This window comes from Curcuma longa, chromosome 4 (genome assembly GCF_044706935.1).
Source record: "Curcuma longa cultivar G26 ecotype Majalengka, Jawa Barat chromosome 4, ITB_CL_G26_1.1, whole genome shotgun sequence".
NCBI classification, from domain to species: Eukaryota; Viridiplantae; Streptophyta; class Magnoliopsida; order Zingiberales; family Zingiberaceae; genus Curcuma; species Curcuma longa.
The window spans coordinates 6,667,506-6,687,847 of record NC_133864.1 but is presented as its reverse complement, the minus strand read 5'-3'; the positions used below and the strand labels follow the sequence as shown (position 1 = coordinate 6,687,847).

Here is a 20,342-nt window from a genome sequence, read left to right as displayed (position 1 = left end):
TTGATGGTATTTTAATTTTACAAGCTATTAAACTTTAAATAGTATTCAATAATTTAATTTAGTCGAAATTTTAATTCTCTTATTTGATAAATTATTAGAAGGTAAGAGTAATATTTTAAACTATAAGGAAAATAAATAATAAATAAAATAGAAAAGCAAATAAACAAATTTCTAAAGTTCTTTTTATATAAAATCTCAGTTTGCCAAAATATTTTTAAAATATAAAAAAAATAATTCAACTATTTAACTTTTCTACTGGCCCGGGGCTCAATTCCCTCATTAGAGCTACTAACCATTGACCATTTAATTTATCACATGATATTTTAATTATTATTGTGGTTACTAACTTTAAAAAACTTTAATTGAATCGGCCAAAACACAACGCTAGCTGTCTGTGATTATGAGAGCAGGACATTAATTAAAAATAGATAAAATTCAAAAAAGTAAATTTTTTTAATTTCCTTTTTAAAAATTATTAAGAAGGATATTTTATTCTATTTTATATTAAACAAAGTTAGTACTATAAACGTAATCATTATGTGAATGAATGAAATTTAGATATGGCAAACTGAACGAGGGAAATTCAATATTTCTCAGCTTAAAATAATTATTCAGATTTAAATAATTTTTTTATTTAAATATTTTTGTTATTATCATTAAATTTTATTGAATTTTAGAATTTTGCTAATGTAGTACGGCCACGTGTTTCTTAAAGTAGGTGACAGTCTAGATTGGCGGCGTGGAGGCCCAATCGTGGGTACCCATTTTTTTACCCGATAGTAGCTGACGACGTCCCGTGGACTAAAGTTGTGGCGGGGGCTGCTTGTGCCACGTTGCCTATTGCGTGGCACATTCCAATAATAGAAAGTGCTTTGTTTTCAGATGTTCCTGTTTCACCCTATTAAAAAGGTATATTATATTAATTTTCCACTCTTATTTTAGTATTATATAATTTATATCTTATATAAGACAAGTAAAATTATTTCAACTTATTAAAATTATTGCTAATTATAACAACTATTAATACGTTATAATTGGTATACATTTTATTTTTTAAATAAAATAAAATATATTTATAATATATATTTTAAAATGTGATGACCTTTTGATAATATCCCTAAGCTGATATAAAATATTTACCTATCAAAAATCATAGGGTGCTCTTTTTCTTTTACAAATCAATTAACTTTTATATGAAAAAAAATTAAAATACTAATGACTCGTATTTGAATTAGTTATTGTATATTAACTACAAATTACTCAAAGGAAAAATTTATTCACCAATCTTTCATACATAGAGTTGTTAGTTAATCAAGTAATTACTTGTCTATAATTAACTTCTTAATTATTGGTTAGGTTATCTTGATTAAAGTAGATCGTTCTGATGGTTGGCCTAACTCTTAATTAACAGATTAAGCATGGAATTAGATATCATAATTACTTAATCGATCATTAACAAATTAAGAATAAAATAAAATTGGAAAGTCTCCGGATTAGACGACTAAAGTTGGAAGCTGCACAAGAACTGGACATGGCCGGTAGTGTACTCCGTCGGCATCACCACCCGCCGCCACTTCCCCTCCTCCAAAATGGAGGTCGTTCGCCCTTCCTGCAGAGTGTAGGGTCTAAAGAATGTCCACATCTCCACAATGACATGATATTGTCCACTTTGGGTCTAAGCCCTTATGGGTTTGTTCTTGGCTCTTCCCAAAAGGCCTCATGCCAATGGAGATACTTTCCATCCTTTTAAACTCATGATATTTCTCATGTGTTTTAGATGTGGGACTATGTTTGCACCTTTACAACCCAACAACCCCCCTCAAACAAAGGACCACTAGAAGCTCCCCTACCATTTCTCATGGTCCAGCTGCTATGTCCCTCATGGTCCGACTGTCATGTCCCTCGTGATCCGAACCTCCCCTACTTCCTTTGTTTTTTCCATCCCCACATGGTTAGATCTGGATCATGGCTCATCCGACGGTTAGTCCGGTGAAGAGCGGCCTCGCTCTGATACCAATTGTTGGGTCCAAAAGGATGTTCGGACATGATATTATCCACTTTGCAAGCCCAAATGACCCCTTGCAATCCAACACAAATGACTTAAATAGGTGAGGGGAAAACACCCCCACCCTTTGCCACCCGCCAACGCCTCCTACGTCCGAGCAGACATCCACTTCCCCATTCCAACGGCATCTGTACACCCTTGCCTCCACCGCCGCCACTCCTGTCGACGGATCGATCAACGCCTCCTCCAGAAGCTTCACCTGCTTCGCCGTCCACCGCCCCTCCGCGACGTTGAAGGTCTCAAAGGTCCAGTCGTACAACCCCTGGCCTCCGGCGACGCAGAACGCTCCGTTTACGAAGACCCCCCTGCTCTCCTTCCGAGGGCGCGCCATGTCCGGCAGCCACACCCACGCGTCCGTCGCCACGTCATAGGCCAGCGCCGACTGCAGTGGCTCCCTCGTTCTGTCCCCCGGCCACGTACTCCGTTCCGCTGTCCCCCGGCCACGTACGCCATCCGTGCCTCCGCTGTGACAGCGAACGCGAAGCCGAACCTCCGTGGGGAGGGCGAGCATGGCCGCCGGCTTTCCGGAGTCTGTAGAAAGACTGCGAAGTGATTTCTTGCCTCCATCGCTTACAAACACGCCGAGCGCCGCCCAAGTCATGGAAGGGGAGGCGGAGGAGGCATTCCAGAGCCATATTGTCAGACAATCCTGGTATCAACTCTGCTTCCATCGTATCGTAACTAATTAAATTGTTAACCCTAAACCTAAACCTGAATTATAAATAACTATCATATTTATGGAAATTTATATTATTTTTTAGTTACCTAAGTTTATTTTATGTATTATTAATACATGTACTATATAAATCCATAATTTAAAAAATCTATAAGTAAAAAAAAATAAACGTAATAAAAGACATAACAATTCTTCTCATTAATCATAATTTTTATCCACTGACTTAGGAATTTATTAATTTGATTTATTCTTACAATTGAAATTAAAGATACGTAGAGATTCAAGATATACTGAAAATTTATTCGATAATGCTTGTTATCATAAATCGTGTAAAGTCTAACCATTAGCTAGATTATATAAAAAAAATCTCTACTTATTGACTTAGCAAATTTATTAATTTAATATAATTAATCTATTTCTAGACAGGAGCATAATGAATAGAATGAGAATAGGAGTTTGCTAATTAATGTAATTTTAATTTTAACAATTTAGATAATTTTAATATATGAATTAAGTTTTAATATTTTACAATTTTGGTACATTTCCTAAATAATTCCTTTCTTTTTTTTTTTTAAAATGCTTAAAAAGGAAGAAATTAAATAACACTTTCAACACTTTCAACTGGAGGGATTAAATTGCAATACAAATAGGATTGTGTTTCAGTTAATACACCGTGGATGATTTAAACATCAGTTCAAAGACTACCATATGTCCTCAAATAGAGTTGCAAAGAAAGAAGAAGAGACATGAAAAGCACTCAAAAATAGAGTTAGAATGATGCTAGGGGTGGGTCCCGACAAGTCACTCCAACGCTCAAATTAGGGTTCGACATGAGGAAAGAGTTTAATGACCTAGGAAAATTAGAGTTGATGTGTGCATATCCGTGCCCATGGGCATGACCCACATTTTATAGCAATTGATTTCTAAAATATTAACGATCGTTTAAAAAATATTCTGAGATATCCATTCCAATTTTTTAGAAAGATTTTCAAAATATTCGTTTAAGAAATATTTCGAGATATTTTTCTTATTCTTCGGGTTAAACAATCTTAGGGTTTCCTAATCTTAAAGATGAACTGACTTTATGACTTTATCCAGCATGACACGTAAAGGTAATATGTTTCCACCACATCACAAGCATCCTCGCATCACAAGCCCCAAGTTCGGTGTTCCGACTTGTCGTAAGGCAAATCCGCGAGCTCGGAGCTCGGTGTTCCGCCCTGTCGTAAAGTAATATCGCAAGCTCGAGGCTCGGTGTTCCGGCCTGTCATAAAGCAAATCCGCGAGCTCGGGGCTCGGTGTTGTCATAAGGCAAATATGGCCTGTCGTAAGACAAATTCGTGAGCTTAGGGCTCGGTGTTCCGGCCTCTCGTAAGGCAAATTCGCGAGCTCGGGGCTTGGTGTTCCGGCCTGTCATAAGGTAAATCCGCGAGCTCGAGGCTCAGTGTTCCGACCTTTCATAAAGGCAAATTAATGCGAGCTCGAGGCTCAGTGTTTTGGTCTGTCGTAAGGTCAAATCCGCGAGCTTGGGGCTCAGTGTTCTGACCTTTTATAAGGCAAATCTGCAAGCTCGAGGCTCGGTGTTTTGGTTTGTCGTAAGGCAAATCCACGAGCTCGGGGCTCGGGGCTGTTTTCCGGCCTCCGCGATTGCTTCGAGGCTCAGTGTTTCAGTCTGTAGTAAGGCAAATTCGTGATCGCACGAATAAGCAAATCAAAAGGGTAACCACAGTCATTGATCGTCTATATTCGAATTCGAGTTTGAGTTTGAGTTCGAGTCACGTGCGAGACCGAGTCCGGTCTCAGATTTCACAAAACATAATTCAAATCACATGGTGAAAAGCCCAACCCTTCTTCTGGAGTCCTGAGAAACTCAAACTTCACCTCTACTTGTAGATTTCTTTTTATTTTTAAAAAAATAAAAAATAAACATCCGGATAATAATTGTGCAGATAATAGAAGTATTTAGATGGACAAAAGAAATTAAATAATAAAATTTGATTTATCGATTTATTTTATTTTTAATGGCCACGTCTACACGCTTCTTACACGGAGAGAAGAGTCGCATAATACGTCCAATTACCGCACGATGATGACACGAGAGGATAAAGTTTATTAAGCCGTTAATTAATTAATTAATTAATATTATTATTAAATTATTCTCTTTCACTCACAGAGAAATAAAGTGATGCATGGTTCACCAATTTGCTATCTCACCCTTTAAATATTATTCAATTTATAGAACACCCCTGTGGCACAAGCATATATTGTGATGTATTTTATGAGACGGTCACAGTTTGTATTGTGAATTTGTGATGTAAATTTTATGAGACGGTCAAGTGAAAATATGTGCAGAGAAGCCTAAGTGGAGTTTTGTGAGAAATGTATAACGTTTAGGAGTAAAATAAAAAATGTTATCAATATTTTGGTTTAATTTTTGGAAAGAAATTATTAACTATTAATTTTATTATAAATAAAAAAAATAGAATCGATGAGAGCGGTGACGACAGGCTTATTTCCTCGAAGGTTACCGGATTCGCCTCTCCACTGTAATTTTACAGCGTAAGATCGGCAACGAACTCTTCGCGAGGGATTCGGTCTCTCTTTCTCTACTCTGCTGCGAGAATCGGCGAATTGGGAATGGAGGTTTCCCTGCCTGCGAATCGATCTTGGAATTAGGAGGACAGCAACTGCGGCGGAGATCATCGGATGCAATGGATCAAGAGGGAGGGTCAACTTCCTACGATCAGCGGGTGAGTAGTCGCCGGATCGAGACCGTTTTCTTTTGGCTGTCCGCTTGGTTTTTGATTTGGCGTATCCGTCGTTTTGGCTCGATGCTTGTGGCTTTTGATGCTGGTGCTGTATATTTACTTCTTTTAGGGCTTTGGAAATTGGAACCTTTTCCTGTGCGAGCGAATGGGAAGGCGATCGATTTCCTTTCGATGTCAGATAGTTCCATCCAGTAATCGATGTTGAGGGGTGGGATAGACGGGTGCTTGTGATTAGGAAACTTAGGTCTGTGAAAAAGTTTGGTTTTCATTTTTTTTTTGTTAAATTTTAAATTAGAACTTGAAAATTATTAAGAAAAAAAGGTTATTTCTAGTTAGCTTTTTTGACTCCATTCAACTCTGATAAATTCAATTCTTAAAAAAAAAAGTGAATGAGACATATTTATTTTATTTTAAAATTCTATTTTCTGAGGAAAGAGATGAAAATAGAAGTTTTTAGGAAAGCAGTGTTTTTAATACCTTCTCCTGTTGGTGTCTGCTGGTTGATAGAGAAGGTCTGGAATTTGTGGATTTACGAGGTTTGCTGAGATGTAAATAGTGTATCAGGATGAATTTTTTCTGCATCTAGTTCGAGCGAGATATTAACTGAGAATTATAGGAAAGTTGAAAGGAATGTTTTCAGTTGCTACGCCTTGAAACATTTGAATTCTTCAACATTTTCTTTGGAAAAGGCAAAAATATCCAACTGTTAGAACGCTTTGTTGGATAATAATAAAAATTAACCATTAGTCAGCGTACATATGATTTTCTTTCTTCCAAAATTCTTCACAAAATCTTTTGATTGGGTGGGCATTAAACAACCATTTGCCTGTTACATATGGTTGATAGAAAGATGACCAGTTGTGAACATGTGGCTGCACATACATCCACAATTCCAATAACAGATGACTGCTCTTGCTGGCATTAACTTCAGAAAATGCATCTATTCCTGGAATTTTCATTTGCTAATTAACAAGTTGATTTCATGCTATATGGACGTTTGGCGCCTAGAACAGTATGTCACCTCAAATACATTTGGCCATTATAGCAATAAATGAAAATTACTTGCTTAGTAATTGAGTCATTTTAGGGCGTGTTATTTGTCTGCTCTTACATGATTGATTCTTTCTCCTTGTCCTGTAGGTGAATTGGAGGAGCTACTACAAGAATTTGCTTCTTTTGTCATATCAAAGTTTTGGTGTAGTTTATGGTGACTTGAGTACATCTCCTCTTTATGTGTACAAAAGTGCATACAGTGGAAGGTTGAACCAATATCAAGATGAGGAGACTGTGTTTGGCCTATTTTCCTTGATATTCTGGACATTAACTATAATCCCTCTGCTAAAGTATGTATTCATTGTCCTGAGTGCTGATGATAATGGTGAAGGTATGACTAACTAATTCTATTACTTCAGTTGATTTATTAGATTTTACTAAACTAAATTAAAACTATTCTCAGGTGGAACATTTGCTTTATACTCTCTACTTTGTAGACATGCCAAATTCAGTTTACTCCCTAATCAACAAGCAGCTGATGAGGAGCTGTCCACGTATTATCATAATGGAACTCGAAGTGTGATCTATTCACCATTGAAAAGGTTTCTTGAGAAGCACAAAAGGCTGAGGACTTGTTTACTTCTCATAGTGTTGTTCGGTGCTTGCATGGTGATTGGTGATGGTGTTCTTACACCTGCTATTTCTGGTACGTTTCTTGGAATACCTTTCTGATTTATTTATACGTTGTGAATTTTTCTTCTATTTTATATTGAATGTGAGCTTGGACATGTCTTGTTGTAATGTTTTTACAGTTTTATCATCTATTTCTGGGGTACAAGTTCGCGCCAAAAACTTTCATGATGGTACGTATTGTGAAGTTCTGCATTGCATCATTTACAATATCTTTTAAGTGATTGTTTCTTGCTTCCTATCTCTTCATTTTAATACCTCTAGCTTTACAGGTTAACTTACTAATTTTCATTCTAATTTGTTTGTACATGGAGACTTGAGCGACTCTTTTAGATATCTGATTCATGTATCCACTTAATCATTTGTCCAGTAGTATGGATTTTGTCTTGATTCCTGGAAGTGGGGTAGAACTGATTAAGCCATTGGTGATGAATAAAGAAGAAATCTGTTTCTTTGAACAAGTAATATAAGCCCTTAGTTTTAGTGAATTGAATCCATGTAAGTATCTTTATATATAATAAATGCTTCTGGAAAATTATATGTAAACATTTTTTTAAAGTACAAGTTGTTCAAAATGATCATGTGCAGGGCTCATAAAATTTGTAGAGATTTTGCTATACATTGGTTATTGGTTGTTAAAATATATGATTAATGATTCTCAAAAGTTTTTCATAATGTCCAAGCACTAATTGCTCATGGCCTCTGTTTGGTTACATGAGCCACCAAAAAAAGGGAAAATTAAGATAGCATTAGATGAAAATGATGCATAATCAGCTGCACTGCAAACAGCAGGCTACCATAAACCTACTTGTAGGAGGATGTATGTGTTACTGTTGATTTGAGATCCAGAAGATTTTAGAATTATCTTATCAAAATTGTGGTTTTCTAAAATTTTGCAAAATTGAAAAGCATCTCATCAAATGGAGGTAAATTGAAATGATTGGTTGTAGATTCATTTTTAAGGACTTTCCACTGGTTTAAATTGAGGTGATTAGGGTGCATGGTTGAGCATTCAAGAAGATCAGTGGTTTTAGATAGTCAAATTGCAGTAGAGCAATGCATACAAGTGAGCTTCTGGGTAATTTTTCTTACTTTGTAATTCTCATTGTTCTTTCTGCACAGTCCACAACCAGTGGAATATGGTTTGATAAAGGTAAACAGCGTGATTCAGTGCAGGTTACAATAATGAATCATGTTTTCTGCAAACATTTGTCAATCAACACCCACTCAGATGCAATCTCATGTTTAACTTCCTGCCAGAGTACAACATTTGGAAGAAGTATAAATTTTTTAACATATAAATACTCCTACTCTTATGATCAATAAGTGTATGGAGGATTAGAATCATAAAGAAGTTCAAGGAAGGATCCATGTTTGTTAATAATAATGTGTCGATCGATTTTGAATTGGGATATTATGATTGAATTTTACAATAAACATCTCACTTTTTTCGCTTTTCTGCATTCTAGTCTTGGTTATTGTCATGCATGTGAATTCATCTACATCGCACGAGCGCAAAAAATGGGTTCTTATTTCATCTGCACTTGTATCTGCATCCCCTTATATCTTAAATTCTCCCATGAACTACCAAGAAAGGTTTATCTGGCAATTAATTAGTAATTCATAACTGCTAGATTTAATTGGGTGATCAGTTATCTCCAAAGCTAATATGCTATTAGGAAGGCTGATGCCAGTATTTAGTGGTGTCCCCAGCCAAGAGTTTATTTGATACTGGTTCCATATATATATATATATATATATATCTTATTCATTTTTCTTATTTCACCTCCCAGTTACCCATTCTGTACAAATTTCATTCATCTATTTTTTCTTTTGTTTGCATCACATGTTGTACAGGCGAGGTGGCAATTGTTTCTTGCTTTGTGCTAGTTGGCCTTTTTGCATTGCAACATAGGGGTACTCAAAGGGTGGCCTTCATGTTTGCACCCATCGTTGTTATTTGGTTGTTGTGCATTGGTATTATTGGACTGTACAATGTCATTCACTGGAACCATAGGATATATCAGGCTCTTTCTCCACTCTATGTGGTTAAGTTTTTCAAGAAGACAGGGAAAGATGGTTGGATATCTCTAGGCGGTGTACTTCTTTCAATCACAGGTAAATTATGGTGGTATTTCAACATTCTTATTGTTAAAGGCTTAAAGCTGCCTTTTTTTTCATCATACTGACCTAATGCTTATAATTTCATTGCATTTGCAGGTACAGAAGCTATGTTTGCAGATCTTGGCCATTTCACTTCAGCATCCATTAGGGTAACAATACACTTTGATTCATTTTTCAGATTTTGATGAATATTTAGAATTTATTTGACAGAATCCGAGTAGATGATTAGACATGACTATTTCGATTGACAAATTAGCAAGCAATGACCAAATGTCTGCCACCTTAGCAGATCGAAAAAGGTGTGATGTATAGATATCTCACCATAATATTGTGTAATAGGTACTATTGAAGTATGGATATATGGTTACACTAGCTAGCAAAGAGAAATTGGAACAAAGTCCAGTTTTTGACTAAGTTTGTGCAATTGGTGATCATGAGCTAAGTTAAGCCTTCTTTACTTGGGAGGGTAGGAAATAGGGAGAAACAACTTGAGATTGGGAGAGTTAGAGATATGAGGGGGAAAAGGAAAAAAAGATTCTCTTCTTTGAATGATACTTAGGTGAACAGAAAGCTAGACAAAAAAGTAAAAAAAAAATTTGAAAACTTGATTGATTGACAAATGCCGACCATTGAAGTTTTAGATTGCCTGCCATATTCAAGCTGAAGATGAAGTCTGATCAGGTTATCCCTCACATTTCACTGAATAAATAAGGGTGAAAATCAGCTTTCTTTCATTGTTGCTTCTTTCAAAGTAAACATGCCCAAGTCTTCTGTGAAACTTTCTTCCACATTATTTTATTATTATTATTATTGTTAGTGTCCATTGCTTTGCTCCTCCAATAACAAGTTTTTTACTTTCCATAATTCTTTAGTAAATTGATACAATGGTCAACGTACAACTATCACTTGTGTGGTACGGATAACAACTAATTAGTTTGTAATTTTCTGTCATTTTGCTGTAACCTTTGTGATGGTGTAAAAGGATGATCAGGGGACTCTATAGTTTGATATACTGAATTAGTAAGATTAATAGGGTAAGGAGTATAGTGGGAGGCTAGAGAATCTAACAGCATTAATAAATTATAAATGGCAAAATTACCACTAATGAATAAACTCTAAATTGTAAATGGTGTTGGTAATGGTGGGAAATGATTCACTTAGCTGACCATAAATAGTTGGGAGTTGCTACATGTTGAAGAAGATGTTGTATTTGGTGGATAAAAAGGATGGAGAAGTAGCGCGAGATACTTTCATCACCCTAGTGCCTTTACATGCGGAAGGTGGCTAAGCAATTACTTGGAGAAATAATTCCTTCTTTTGGTGAAAAAAGATCATTGCATCACTTTAGCATCATCACTGAGCCTAGAAATTGGTTTGATTGGATCGATCAGGTAGGAAGCTTATTGGTCAATCTGCACTTTGAAAGCATTAGGTGTAGCCATTTGATATATTGTCTCACCAAAAACTTTTATCTGGAAAATTTCTTGCAACCCCTGAAGTTTCCACCTTTTTGCAAAGTTGCTCGAGTTTAAAATACCAGTGTTGGTGTCAGCAACATGGTAGAATGATGGAGTTCTGATGACGATTAGCACATTATATGTCAATACAAGATCGTATTGGTGTACACCAGTCAGAATGAACAAAGAGGAAGAAGAAGCGAATGTAGACTTAGGAAGATGAGGAGGAAGCAGAGGAAGAGGGAACTAGAAAAGGACTTATTTTAGGCTTAGACTTCCATCAGTTCACTGGTGAAATTTCATATTAAAAATACTTCCAGATGATTTGGAGGAGAAAGGTACGAATGGAATTTGGAGCCTATAATTAGGAGGGACAAAAATTTTAAAATATATAATTTGATGGTCAAACTGAGCAGAGTGAACATTGATGGGAGAAATTGAAATGTTTTCATGAATCTTGTCTTTAATAAGCTCTCTTTTCATTGTTTTTGTTCATTGAATTAATTTTAAGACAATTTGTATATGCAATCCTTGTTGATTGAACAAAAGCAGTTCATGTTGAAAAATAATGGATTTATCTCTTCGTCTTTCTTTTTTTATTCCCCTTTTTACAACATTGATTTCTCTTTATATTTCCATTCATAATCTTGCAATGAGCAGACACTTTGCAATTTTTTCTTGCATATGTCCAACAATTTTTAAGCTGCTTCAACAATTCCATGTATTGAATCTTTTGACAAACTTTTGTCCCAGGTGGCATTCCTTAGTGTCATATACCCATGTCTAGTCCTTCAATACATGGGGCAGGCAGCGTTTATCTCCCGAAACTTCTCTGACATAACTACCAGCTTCTACGAATCAATACCACGTATGTCTTTGCATAGCTGAAATGCTACTAAACCAAGATAGGATGCATATTTAACTGCTTTTATTTTCCATTTTCTTTGTGTTATAGAACCTGTTTTTTGGCCTGTTTTCGTGGTTGCCACTCTTGCTGCTATAGTTGCCAGTCAAGCTGTTATCTCGGCAACATTCTCAATCATCAAACAATGTCATGCTTTGGGTTGTTTCCCCCGGGTCAAGATTGTCCATACATCAAGATGGATCTATGGCCAGGTATACATACCTGAAATCAATTGGATCCTTATGGTGCTTTGTCTTGCTGTGACTATTGGTTTTCGTGACACAACCGTCATTGGAAATGCATATGGTAAGTAAACCTCTACTACAGCAAAGAGTAGTAAACAAAAGAGTTTCTATATTATCATTTTTACGTCAAGATTCATTTACTTTTTGTTTACCATTATCTCATGTTGCTTGTAAATATGACATCATTAACATGCACTTTCATGTCTCCAAGGGCAAGTATAGATGCTACAATGAGATTTCTCTTTTATTAACTATATCCTCTATTTGTTCGAGTTAAATGACCACTCACTTCTTTCAATGCTTGGATGCCTTTGTTTTCCACATAAAGAGTTTACATTCGTATCTTATTTCATTTCTCGTTGAAATGAATGGGTGTTTTTGTTGCATTTTCTGCCTCTAAGTATCTACAACCTGCATTGTCAAGTGCAATTGCTTTTCCTCCTTAGGGCCTACTTCATAGTTCTAAGAATTAATCATATCATTTGAGTTGTACATTCTTAAGTTTATTTATCGTTTGTTGTAGACGCAACTAAATTTGTCATTGTTTTGTTTATCACGGTAAACCTTTTTCATGATTTCAGGTATAGCATGCATGACCGTCATGTTTGTGACTACATGGTTGATGGCTCTTGTTATCATATTTGTATGGCAAAAGAGCAGCATTTTTGCGCTGATGTTTCTTCTCGTTTTTGGGAGCATCGAAGGTGTCTATCTGTCCTCTTCGCTTATCAAAGTTCCCCAGGGAGGATGGGTACCTCTGGTGCTCTCCTTTGTCTTTATGGTCGTAATGTATGTGTGGCACTATGGCACCCGGAGGAAATATCTCTTTGACTTGCAAAACAAGGTCTCGATGAAATGGATCCTCACGCTTGGACCCAGTCTTGGAATTGTTCGTGTCCCTGGAATTGGACTCATCTACACAGAGTTGGTTACTGGTGTACCAGCTATATTCTCTCATTTTATCACCAACCTCCCTGCTTTTCATCAAGTTCTTGTGTTTGTTTGTGTGAAGTCAGTCCCAGTACCATTTGTTCCACCTGATGAACGATATCTCATTGGCCGGATCGGTCCTAGATCCTACCGAATGTACAGATGCATAGTTAGGCATGGCTACAAAGACGTGCAGAAAGACGAAGAGAACTTTGAGAATCTTTTGGTGTTGAGCATTGCCAAATTCATTCAGATGGAAGCTGAAGAAACGTCTTCTGGTAGTTATGACTGCTCGCCTGAAGGAAGAATGGCCGTTATTCAAACTTCTGACTTGTCTGGCACAACGTTGGTGATGAGGGATGCTGATCAGCTTGCAGGTGACCCTACCCCGACCAGGAGCAGCAAATCAGAAACATTACAAAGCTTGCAGTCACTATATGAGCAAGAATCACCAAGCGTGAGCCGCCGTCGCCGAGTCCGTTTTGATCTGCCAGAGGCTGAGCACATAGACCCTCAGTTAAGGGAAGAGCTACAAGCATTGGTGGAGGCTAAGCAAGCTGGAGTTGCCTACATACTGGGACACTCATACATAAAAGCCAGGAGGACATCATCCTTCATGAAGAAGTTTTTCATCGACGTTGCCTACTCATTTCTCCGAAAGAACTGCAGGGGCCCTTCAGTGGCTTTAAGCATACCACATATCAGCCTTATCGAAGTGGGCATGATCTATTATGTGTAATCAGCTCTTATTACCGACATTGCCAAGGTATGAACCTGAATGTGATACGACTGTTTCACTTAGAACTTTGAATTGTCTATGTCAAGCAGTTCTATAATGTTTTTCTTGTGCTAAAAAATAAGAAGTTTTCACCAAGTCTGATAGGGGCTGAAGGTTTTATCAGCTAGCAACACATTAATCTCTACCTCTTGTAGTTATGATGTAGACTCTTTATAGATGCTCTTTTTCATCCATAAATTGATCCAATTGATTTTTTATTTTTTATTTTTTTATTTTTGTGTGTGTGTTGTGTACTTTTGAAGATGATTAAACATAGAGAATTTTGTAGGAAAACACCCTTATATTTTGCATTTTTTCTTCATTATAGCTAAATTGCACTAACTCAAGTGATTTTATGGTTATGTGCTTCACAATTCATATTCACTGAGGTAGTTTTTTTTTTTTTTTTCTTCTCCTACAAATTTTACAGATATTTTCTTTTCTCTTCTCTAAGTAAACGAACCAAGTGGAGTCAATGTTTACATTTATTTATTTATTTATCAAATTTGTTCAAACTTATTTATTACAAATCTTGTCGAGTTTGAATTGAATTTGGATTAATTAAAGGTTTATCAAATGCATAAAATTTATATTTATTTTTTATTCTTAAAATATTATAAATAATTTTATTTAAATGACAATTAAATTTTATTATTCAACTTAATCAATATTTGTTTTAAGAGAAATGAGTCACTCTTGGCGTGTTATATATTAGTATAATTTACACCCCTCGACTCGCAATCGTATGACTCGCTAGAATAATTTAATAAATCTAATAAACTAATTTGAAAAGGTTAAAATTAGAAGGTGCGATTCGATAAACTAGCTAATTATTGATGTTTATTTTTCATTGAAAAAAGAATAATAATAAAAAAAATAAATTTCTGAAAAATTTAAATCCGCAGGCGCAGCGCTGCGCCACAGCCACAAGCCGCTTATCATCGCGCGCGCGCGGCTGACGTGTCCAATCAGGCAGCCACAGCGGGCTCTCGTGTACGCATCCACTGACGCTTTTTCCACCAGATTCCCCCCTCCGATTAAATTCTTTTATTTTTTATGCTCCAATCTCATGCTTCCACGTGTAAGATTCTGTACTGATTCTGACTTCCCGGGGGCCGCACTGAGCGGTCGGCGGTCCATATCTTATCCGGTACACCCAACCGCCCGCGGTTTCAGCATCGGCCACCTCCGCTAATTTATCCGAAAAGAGTGAAATTCCACAAACAGCCCCGATGGTTCATGTTAAGACAAGAAACGCAAGGGCAAAAGGGACTTTTCATCATAGTGGATCGGAGGAAATGAGTTGTCTCATGGAAATCGGAAACGAGCAAAGCGTGTACTTATGGATGAGGTTGGACACGTGGCGGGACCTAAATAAGTCCCAATTCCATTTTTGCACCATGTCTTTTAGATAAAATTTTACATGTCTCTGTGTTTTCATTTTAATTCCTATAATTTTGAATATAACAACTTACACACTAGAGTTAATATAAATTGGTCGTGTATTTAAAGTAGCGTCTTTTTTTATGAAATGATGGGAGCTAAAGTGATATTTGTAAACTCAGAGGGGGCAAAGTGAAGTTTGCTCTTCGTTTTATTACCTCGTCCTCCTCTTCGGAATTCCCCCAAAACTGACCGAAGCATTCGAACTCAAAACGCGATTCTCTTCCTCCTCCTTCTCGATCCTCTTCGCGATTTCGTCGAGCGCAGTTGGAAAGTTCGTCGGAGAAGATGGAGCTGGGTTTGGTGGTGAAGCAAGCGGCGGCGGTGGCGACGGCAGCGGCGAAGGCCGACGCGTTCCCCGCCCGAACCCTGGGGTTCCGGGATTCGCCGCGGATCGGACCGAGGAGGGTCCGGTTTCAGCCCCCGGCGAGCAGCGCCTGGAGGAACCGGGCCGTGCGGGCGGCCTGCAACGGATCTGGCCGGCCTGAGGCGGTGGTGGATGAAACTGCCAAGGCGGCGACTAAAAACGAGGTAATTTTCGTTTCTTCTACTTCTTCTTCTTCTTCTTCTTCTTCCAAGTTCAAAGTTGCAGCTTTTATGAAAATTAGAGATTTCTTTCGGTGATTCGGATCTAAATCAGATTTTTGAAGCAAAGAAAAGCAAGATTCTTATAGTTTCACAATCTGATAAAAGGTTTTTTTTTCTTAATTTTTGATTTAGGCGAAACGGGCTCGGCTCTACGTCGGGCTGCCGTTGGACACCGTCTCCGCCGGCAACGTCGTGACCCACGGGAAGGCCATCGCCGCCGGCATGCGCGCCCTCGCTCTCCTCGGCGTCGAAGGTGTCGACCTACCCATCTCATGGGGCGTCGTCTCAAACAACGGCGGCGACTGGTCATCCTACCTCGCCGTCGCCGCCATGGCACGCGATGCCGGCCTCCGCCTGCGCGTATCTCTCTACCTTCACGGCCACGGCCGTCCTCAACTCCCACTCCCCCAGTCGGTTGAGCGCGCCGTCGCTGCCGATCCGGACATCCTCTTCACTGACCGCTCGGGCAGCCGCCACCGCGAGTGTCTCTCCTTCTCCGTCGACGAGCTTCCCGTCCTCGAAGGGAAGACCCCTTTAGAAGCCTTCGAGGATTTCTTCCAGAGCTTCCGCGTTGCCTTCGCCGACTTCATGAGCTCCACTATTACGGTAACAAAAAAGCTGCCTCTTTTCTTCGTTTTCATCTAATTAAGAACACTCATAAAAATCTGATCTTTGTCCGCAGGACATCACCGTCGGTCTCGGGCCCAACGGCGAGCTCCGCTACCCTTCTTTCCGCTCTTCCGGCGGCAAGTCTTCCACCGGCGTGGGCGAATTCCAATGCTACGATAAATACATGATCGCCGATCTCAAAAGGCACGCCGAGGAAGCAGGCAGCCCCTTATGGGGGCTCGCCGGTCCCCACGACGCCCCCGCCTACGACCGCTCACCGGACTCCGGCACCTTCTTCAAGGATCACGGCGGCTCGTGGGAAACCCCTTACGGCCAATTCTTCCTCTCTTGGTACTCCGGCAACCTCCTCTCTCATGCTGATCGCGTTCTCTCCGTGGCATCCAAAGTGTTCGGCGATTTTCCGCTCTCGGCCAGGGTGCCGCTCGTGCACTGGTGGCACAACACCCGATCGCGCCCGTCGCAGCTGACCGCCGGATACTTCAACGTCGAAGGAAGAGACGGGTACGAGACTGTGGCGGAGATCTTCGCGAAGCATTCCTGCGCCATGATCGTCCCCGGCATCGACCTCTCAGATGCAGAGCAACTGCAGGGTGCGCGTTCGAGCCCGGAGTCACTTCTAACCCAGATCATCCGAGCATGCGAGAAGCAAGGGGTGCGAGTCTCCGGCGAGAATTCTTCCATCGTCGGAGTCGGCTCCGTCGGCTTCGGTAAGATTAAGGAGAAGGTTACGGGCGAGCGTTCAGGGTTGGATTCATTCACATATAATAGGATGGGTGCTGAGTTCTTCTCGCCGGAGCATTGGCCCCTGTTTACGCAGTTCGTCCGGAGCATGGTGCTGCCGGAGATGGACCCCGACGACGTTGCTACCGGCGAGGAAACATTGTCTCTTCCGATGAAGTCGGTGCCGGAGAATGACCGCCAGATGCAGGCAGTGTAGTTATGTGTATTGTAATATTGCGTAATGTCGATATGTTAAAGAATAGATATCCAGAACAGATTTGTACCGATAGAACTAAATTTTCATGGATCTTGCTCGATGCAATAAACTTTTATTTATGAGATTTATGGATATTTTCTTCCTGTGATTTATGGATCTGCGTTGCTAAACTTTGTGATTTTGTGGAGTTTCTGACATTTTTTAGGTAAGCTGGTGATTATTGAATTCTATGTTTGAATCATGTTTTAAAGATGGTCGAGTCAGCTGGCTCTTAAATATTCAAATTAGGCTGCTGGTTGACCTAAACTTTTCCTTTCTGAGGTTTTAAGCATAAATTTAGAAGGGGGTTTAGGTGATCGAACTAGGTGATTTTAGTAGGAGCCCATAGTCATAAAGGTCGTAAACTATCCAAGCCGCTCCTATGGTCATAGTTTAGTTGGTACTCAAGTGATAAATTATCACATAGGAGCGGGGATCAAATTCTTGAATTCTTGAAGAAATAATTCTTTAAAAATAAAAGCTGTTACACCTAAAAAGATCGCTTGATCACTGAGATATGAGATTGACATTGAGGGGTGTCCGAGGTGAACGTATACATCTGCTGTGCCACGTGAATGATCCAAACCAATTTAAACTTTGTATTGTTTAAATTTGTTTGATAAAGTAATGGAATCAAACAAGCATGCCCTAAAATAAAGTTATTAATTAGAGCTTATTTTATTGTAAGAAGTTTTTACATTCTTATTTTGTTTGGTTAGTTACGCTTTGTTTGAATGGGGTGAGAGAAGATTAAGGAGAAGGAAGGGGAAGAGAAAGAAAGGAAGGGGAAAAGAAGTATTTTATATATTCTCCTTATTTAGGAGGAAAGGAAGATTTATTAACGTAACATGTGTTACCTTATATATTTGGAAGGAAAGGAAATGAAAGTTAAATATATAAAATTATAAAAATATTCTTATTTTTTAAAATAAATCTATATGTGAAAAAAATATATAGCTCATGAGGCCAACAAAAATTAATATTTACGACTAAGTAAATAAAAAAATTTAAAGAAATAATGAGTAGACATATAATAAATATGTGAAATACAAAATCTATACACTTTGGTACAACAAAAGAAAGAGGAGGAGAAGGAGATTATGATTACATGTCTCTATTCTCTTATGTTTTATCTTCGGAGAAATTTACGACGAGGTCGACGTCGAGGAGTGCAAGCGATAAGATCCTGTGACAGTTGCGTTATATGATAAGGAACGACGATGCAAAAATCTAATAGATGAGTTATTTTAATAATTAATATTTTAACATAAGGATAAAATTAGAATAAATATTTTTTAAAATTTTTTTCCCCTTCCTTACGTCCTGATTTGGGATGTAAAGAATTATATCGATTCATGGACATGCAAGGGGAAAGCTTATCCTTCTCTCCCCTTCTCCTCCTTAATTCACTTCATCCCAAATAAGGGTAAAGATTCTCTTTTTCCTTTCTTACCCTTCTCTCTCTTTCTCTCACCTCCTCCCAAACGAATTGTTAATGAGAATCTTGGTTATAAATATAAACTATTTGGGTGCGTTTGGTTAGGGGTAATCTATGATTACCTTGGTTATCCATCTAAGGTAATCAATCAAATCCTTGTTTGGTTTAGGTAATCGTTGATTCCGAAGTAATATGTCATACCTGACACATCAGCAAACGTCAGCAAAAAGGGTTATCTAACCCGGAATTAGAAAACCAAGAAAAACTTAGGACCCGCTTGGTAGACGGGTTTAGGAGGGGGGAATGGGAATGAAATCTATTTCATTCCCATTCTTAATGCTTGGTAGACAGGAATGGAAATTAAAATAGGGATATGATATCCCTAATTTCATAACCTACCCCTCCCCCGGTTATCGCTAAACCCATTCCCAATTTTTTTCCCGTGGACAGCGGTACCCCTTCACCGCCGCGATTCTTCCCCTTCTCTTCCTTCTCCTCTTTCTTCCTGCCGCGATCTTTCTCTGCGCGATTTCTTCCTAGTCGCGCCCCCGCCCCCCATCTTCCTCCTCTTCTTCTTTTCTCTCCGGCCAAGCCCCTCCACCCCTTCCCCTTTTCTTCCTCCTCCTCCTCTTCTTCCTTTCTGCCGCGATATCTTCCTAGGTCGCGCCCCCAATCATCCTCCTCTTCTTCTTTTCTCCGCCGGCAAGCTCCTCCACCCCTTCCCCTTTTCTTCCTCCTCTTCTTCTTCCTTTCTCTGCTGCCGATTCCTAGGTCGCGCCCCCCATCTGCCGGCCAAGCTCCTCTACTTGTTTGAAGAATCTGCAAGGTATGAATATTCACCATGATTGTTGAAGCATTCAGCATTTAGAGATCTATCTTTAAATCATTCTGCATTTAGAGAAATATGATATGCCACTTCTCTCGTGGTTAATTTTGGGGCATGATTTTTTCTCCAAAATCTGTGTGTCGGACATATTGATTTTAGCAGGCAGGAGTTTCTTATCTCCCAAGTCAACCACAATAGAGCATATTAAATCTACTTAATTGAATTAGGATATAAGTAACAAATAATCAAATCTCATCTATCCATATTTCCGAGGAAAAAGCTTTAAATAGTTAAATGATTTCTTATCATTATATTCTATAAAGAACTCATGACAAAGTATTCCCAAGGAGCACATCATGCCAATGGTATTCATGAGCAGCGTAAACATTTGTCAAGTAGCAGCTGTTCAAATGCACAAACGTGCATCTTACTTGCTGAATTTGGAATGATGCTTTCAGATGGTGTTTGCTCAAGTTTTCACGTATGTCATATGCTGTCTCTTATTGAGATGAATCCAAATTAGTTTTACCCTTAGCAGTGTTAGATGTCATATGCCTAGTGTGGCATCTTGTGCTTGTGGTGTAATAGCTGCACCCTGTACTCATGTGCATTTTCATTGAGCTAACTTCCCTCAACGCATAGTCTTAGTTTGATTGGCATGAAGATCACTTTGCTTTGATTTAGTCTTTCTTTCATTAAGTGACATTGGGTGTTAATGTGAATATAGATTTAATAGTTTTTTCTCTCCACGTCAATATATTATCTTGTCATGACTATTCTCAGTTATATTTATTTTATATATTTTTATATT

General features: G+C 38.6%; 2 protein-coding genes across 2 annotated transcripts; both read left to right on the top strand.

Moving 5' to 3' along the window:
- The first annotated feature begins 5,260 nt into the window (after window positions 1-5,260).
- On the top strand, window positions 5,261-13,860 carry LOC141826104 (potassium transporter 7-like). The gene is made up of 9 exons (XM_074713356.1): window positions 5,261-5,491; window positions 6,650-6,893; window positions 6,966-7,208; window positions 7,315-7,365; window positions 9,050-9,310; window positions 9,413-9,465; window positions 11,527-11,641; window positions 11,729-11,983; window positions 12,504-13,860. Exons 1-9 carry the CDS (start codon window positions 5,453-5,455, stop codon window positions 13,589-13,591), a joined length of 2,349 nt encoding a protein of 782 aa, XP_074569457.1. The 5' UTR covers window positions 5,261-5,452; the 3' UTR covers window positions 13,592-13,860.
- Window positions 13,861-15,269: 1,409 nt separating this feature from the next.
- On the top strand, window positions 15,270-17,362 carry LOC141827720 (inactive beta-amylase 9-like). The gene is made up of 3 exons (XM_074715037.1): window positions 15,270-15,604; window positions 15,794-16,267; window positions 16,344-17,362. The coding sequence occupies exons 1-3, from the start codon at window positions 15,362-15,364 to the stop codon at window positions 17,226-17,228; spliced, it is 1,602 nt and encodes a 533-aa protein (XP_074571138.1). The 5' UTR covers window positions 15,270-15,361; the 3' UTR covers window positions 17,229-17,362.
- Window positions 17,363-20,342: the final 2,980 nt, after the last annotated feature.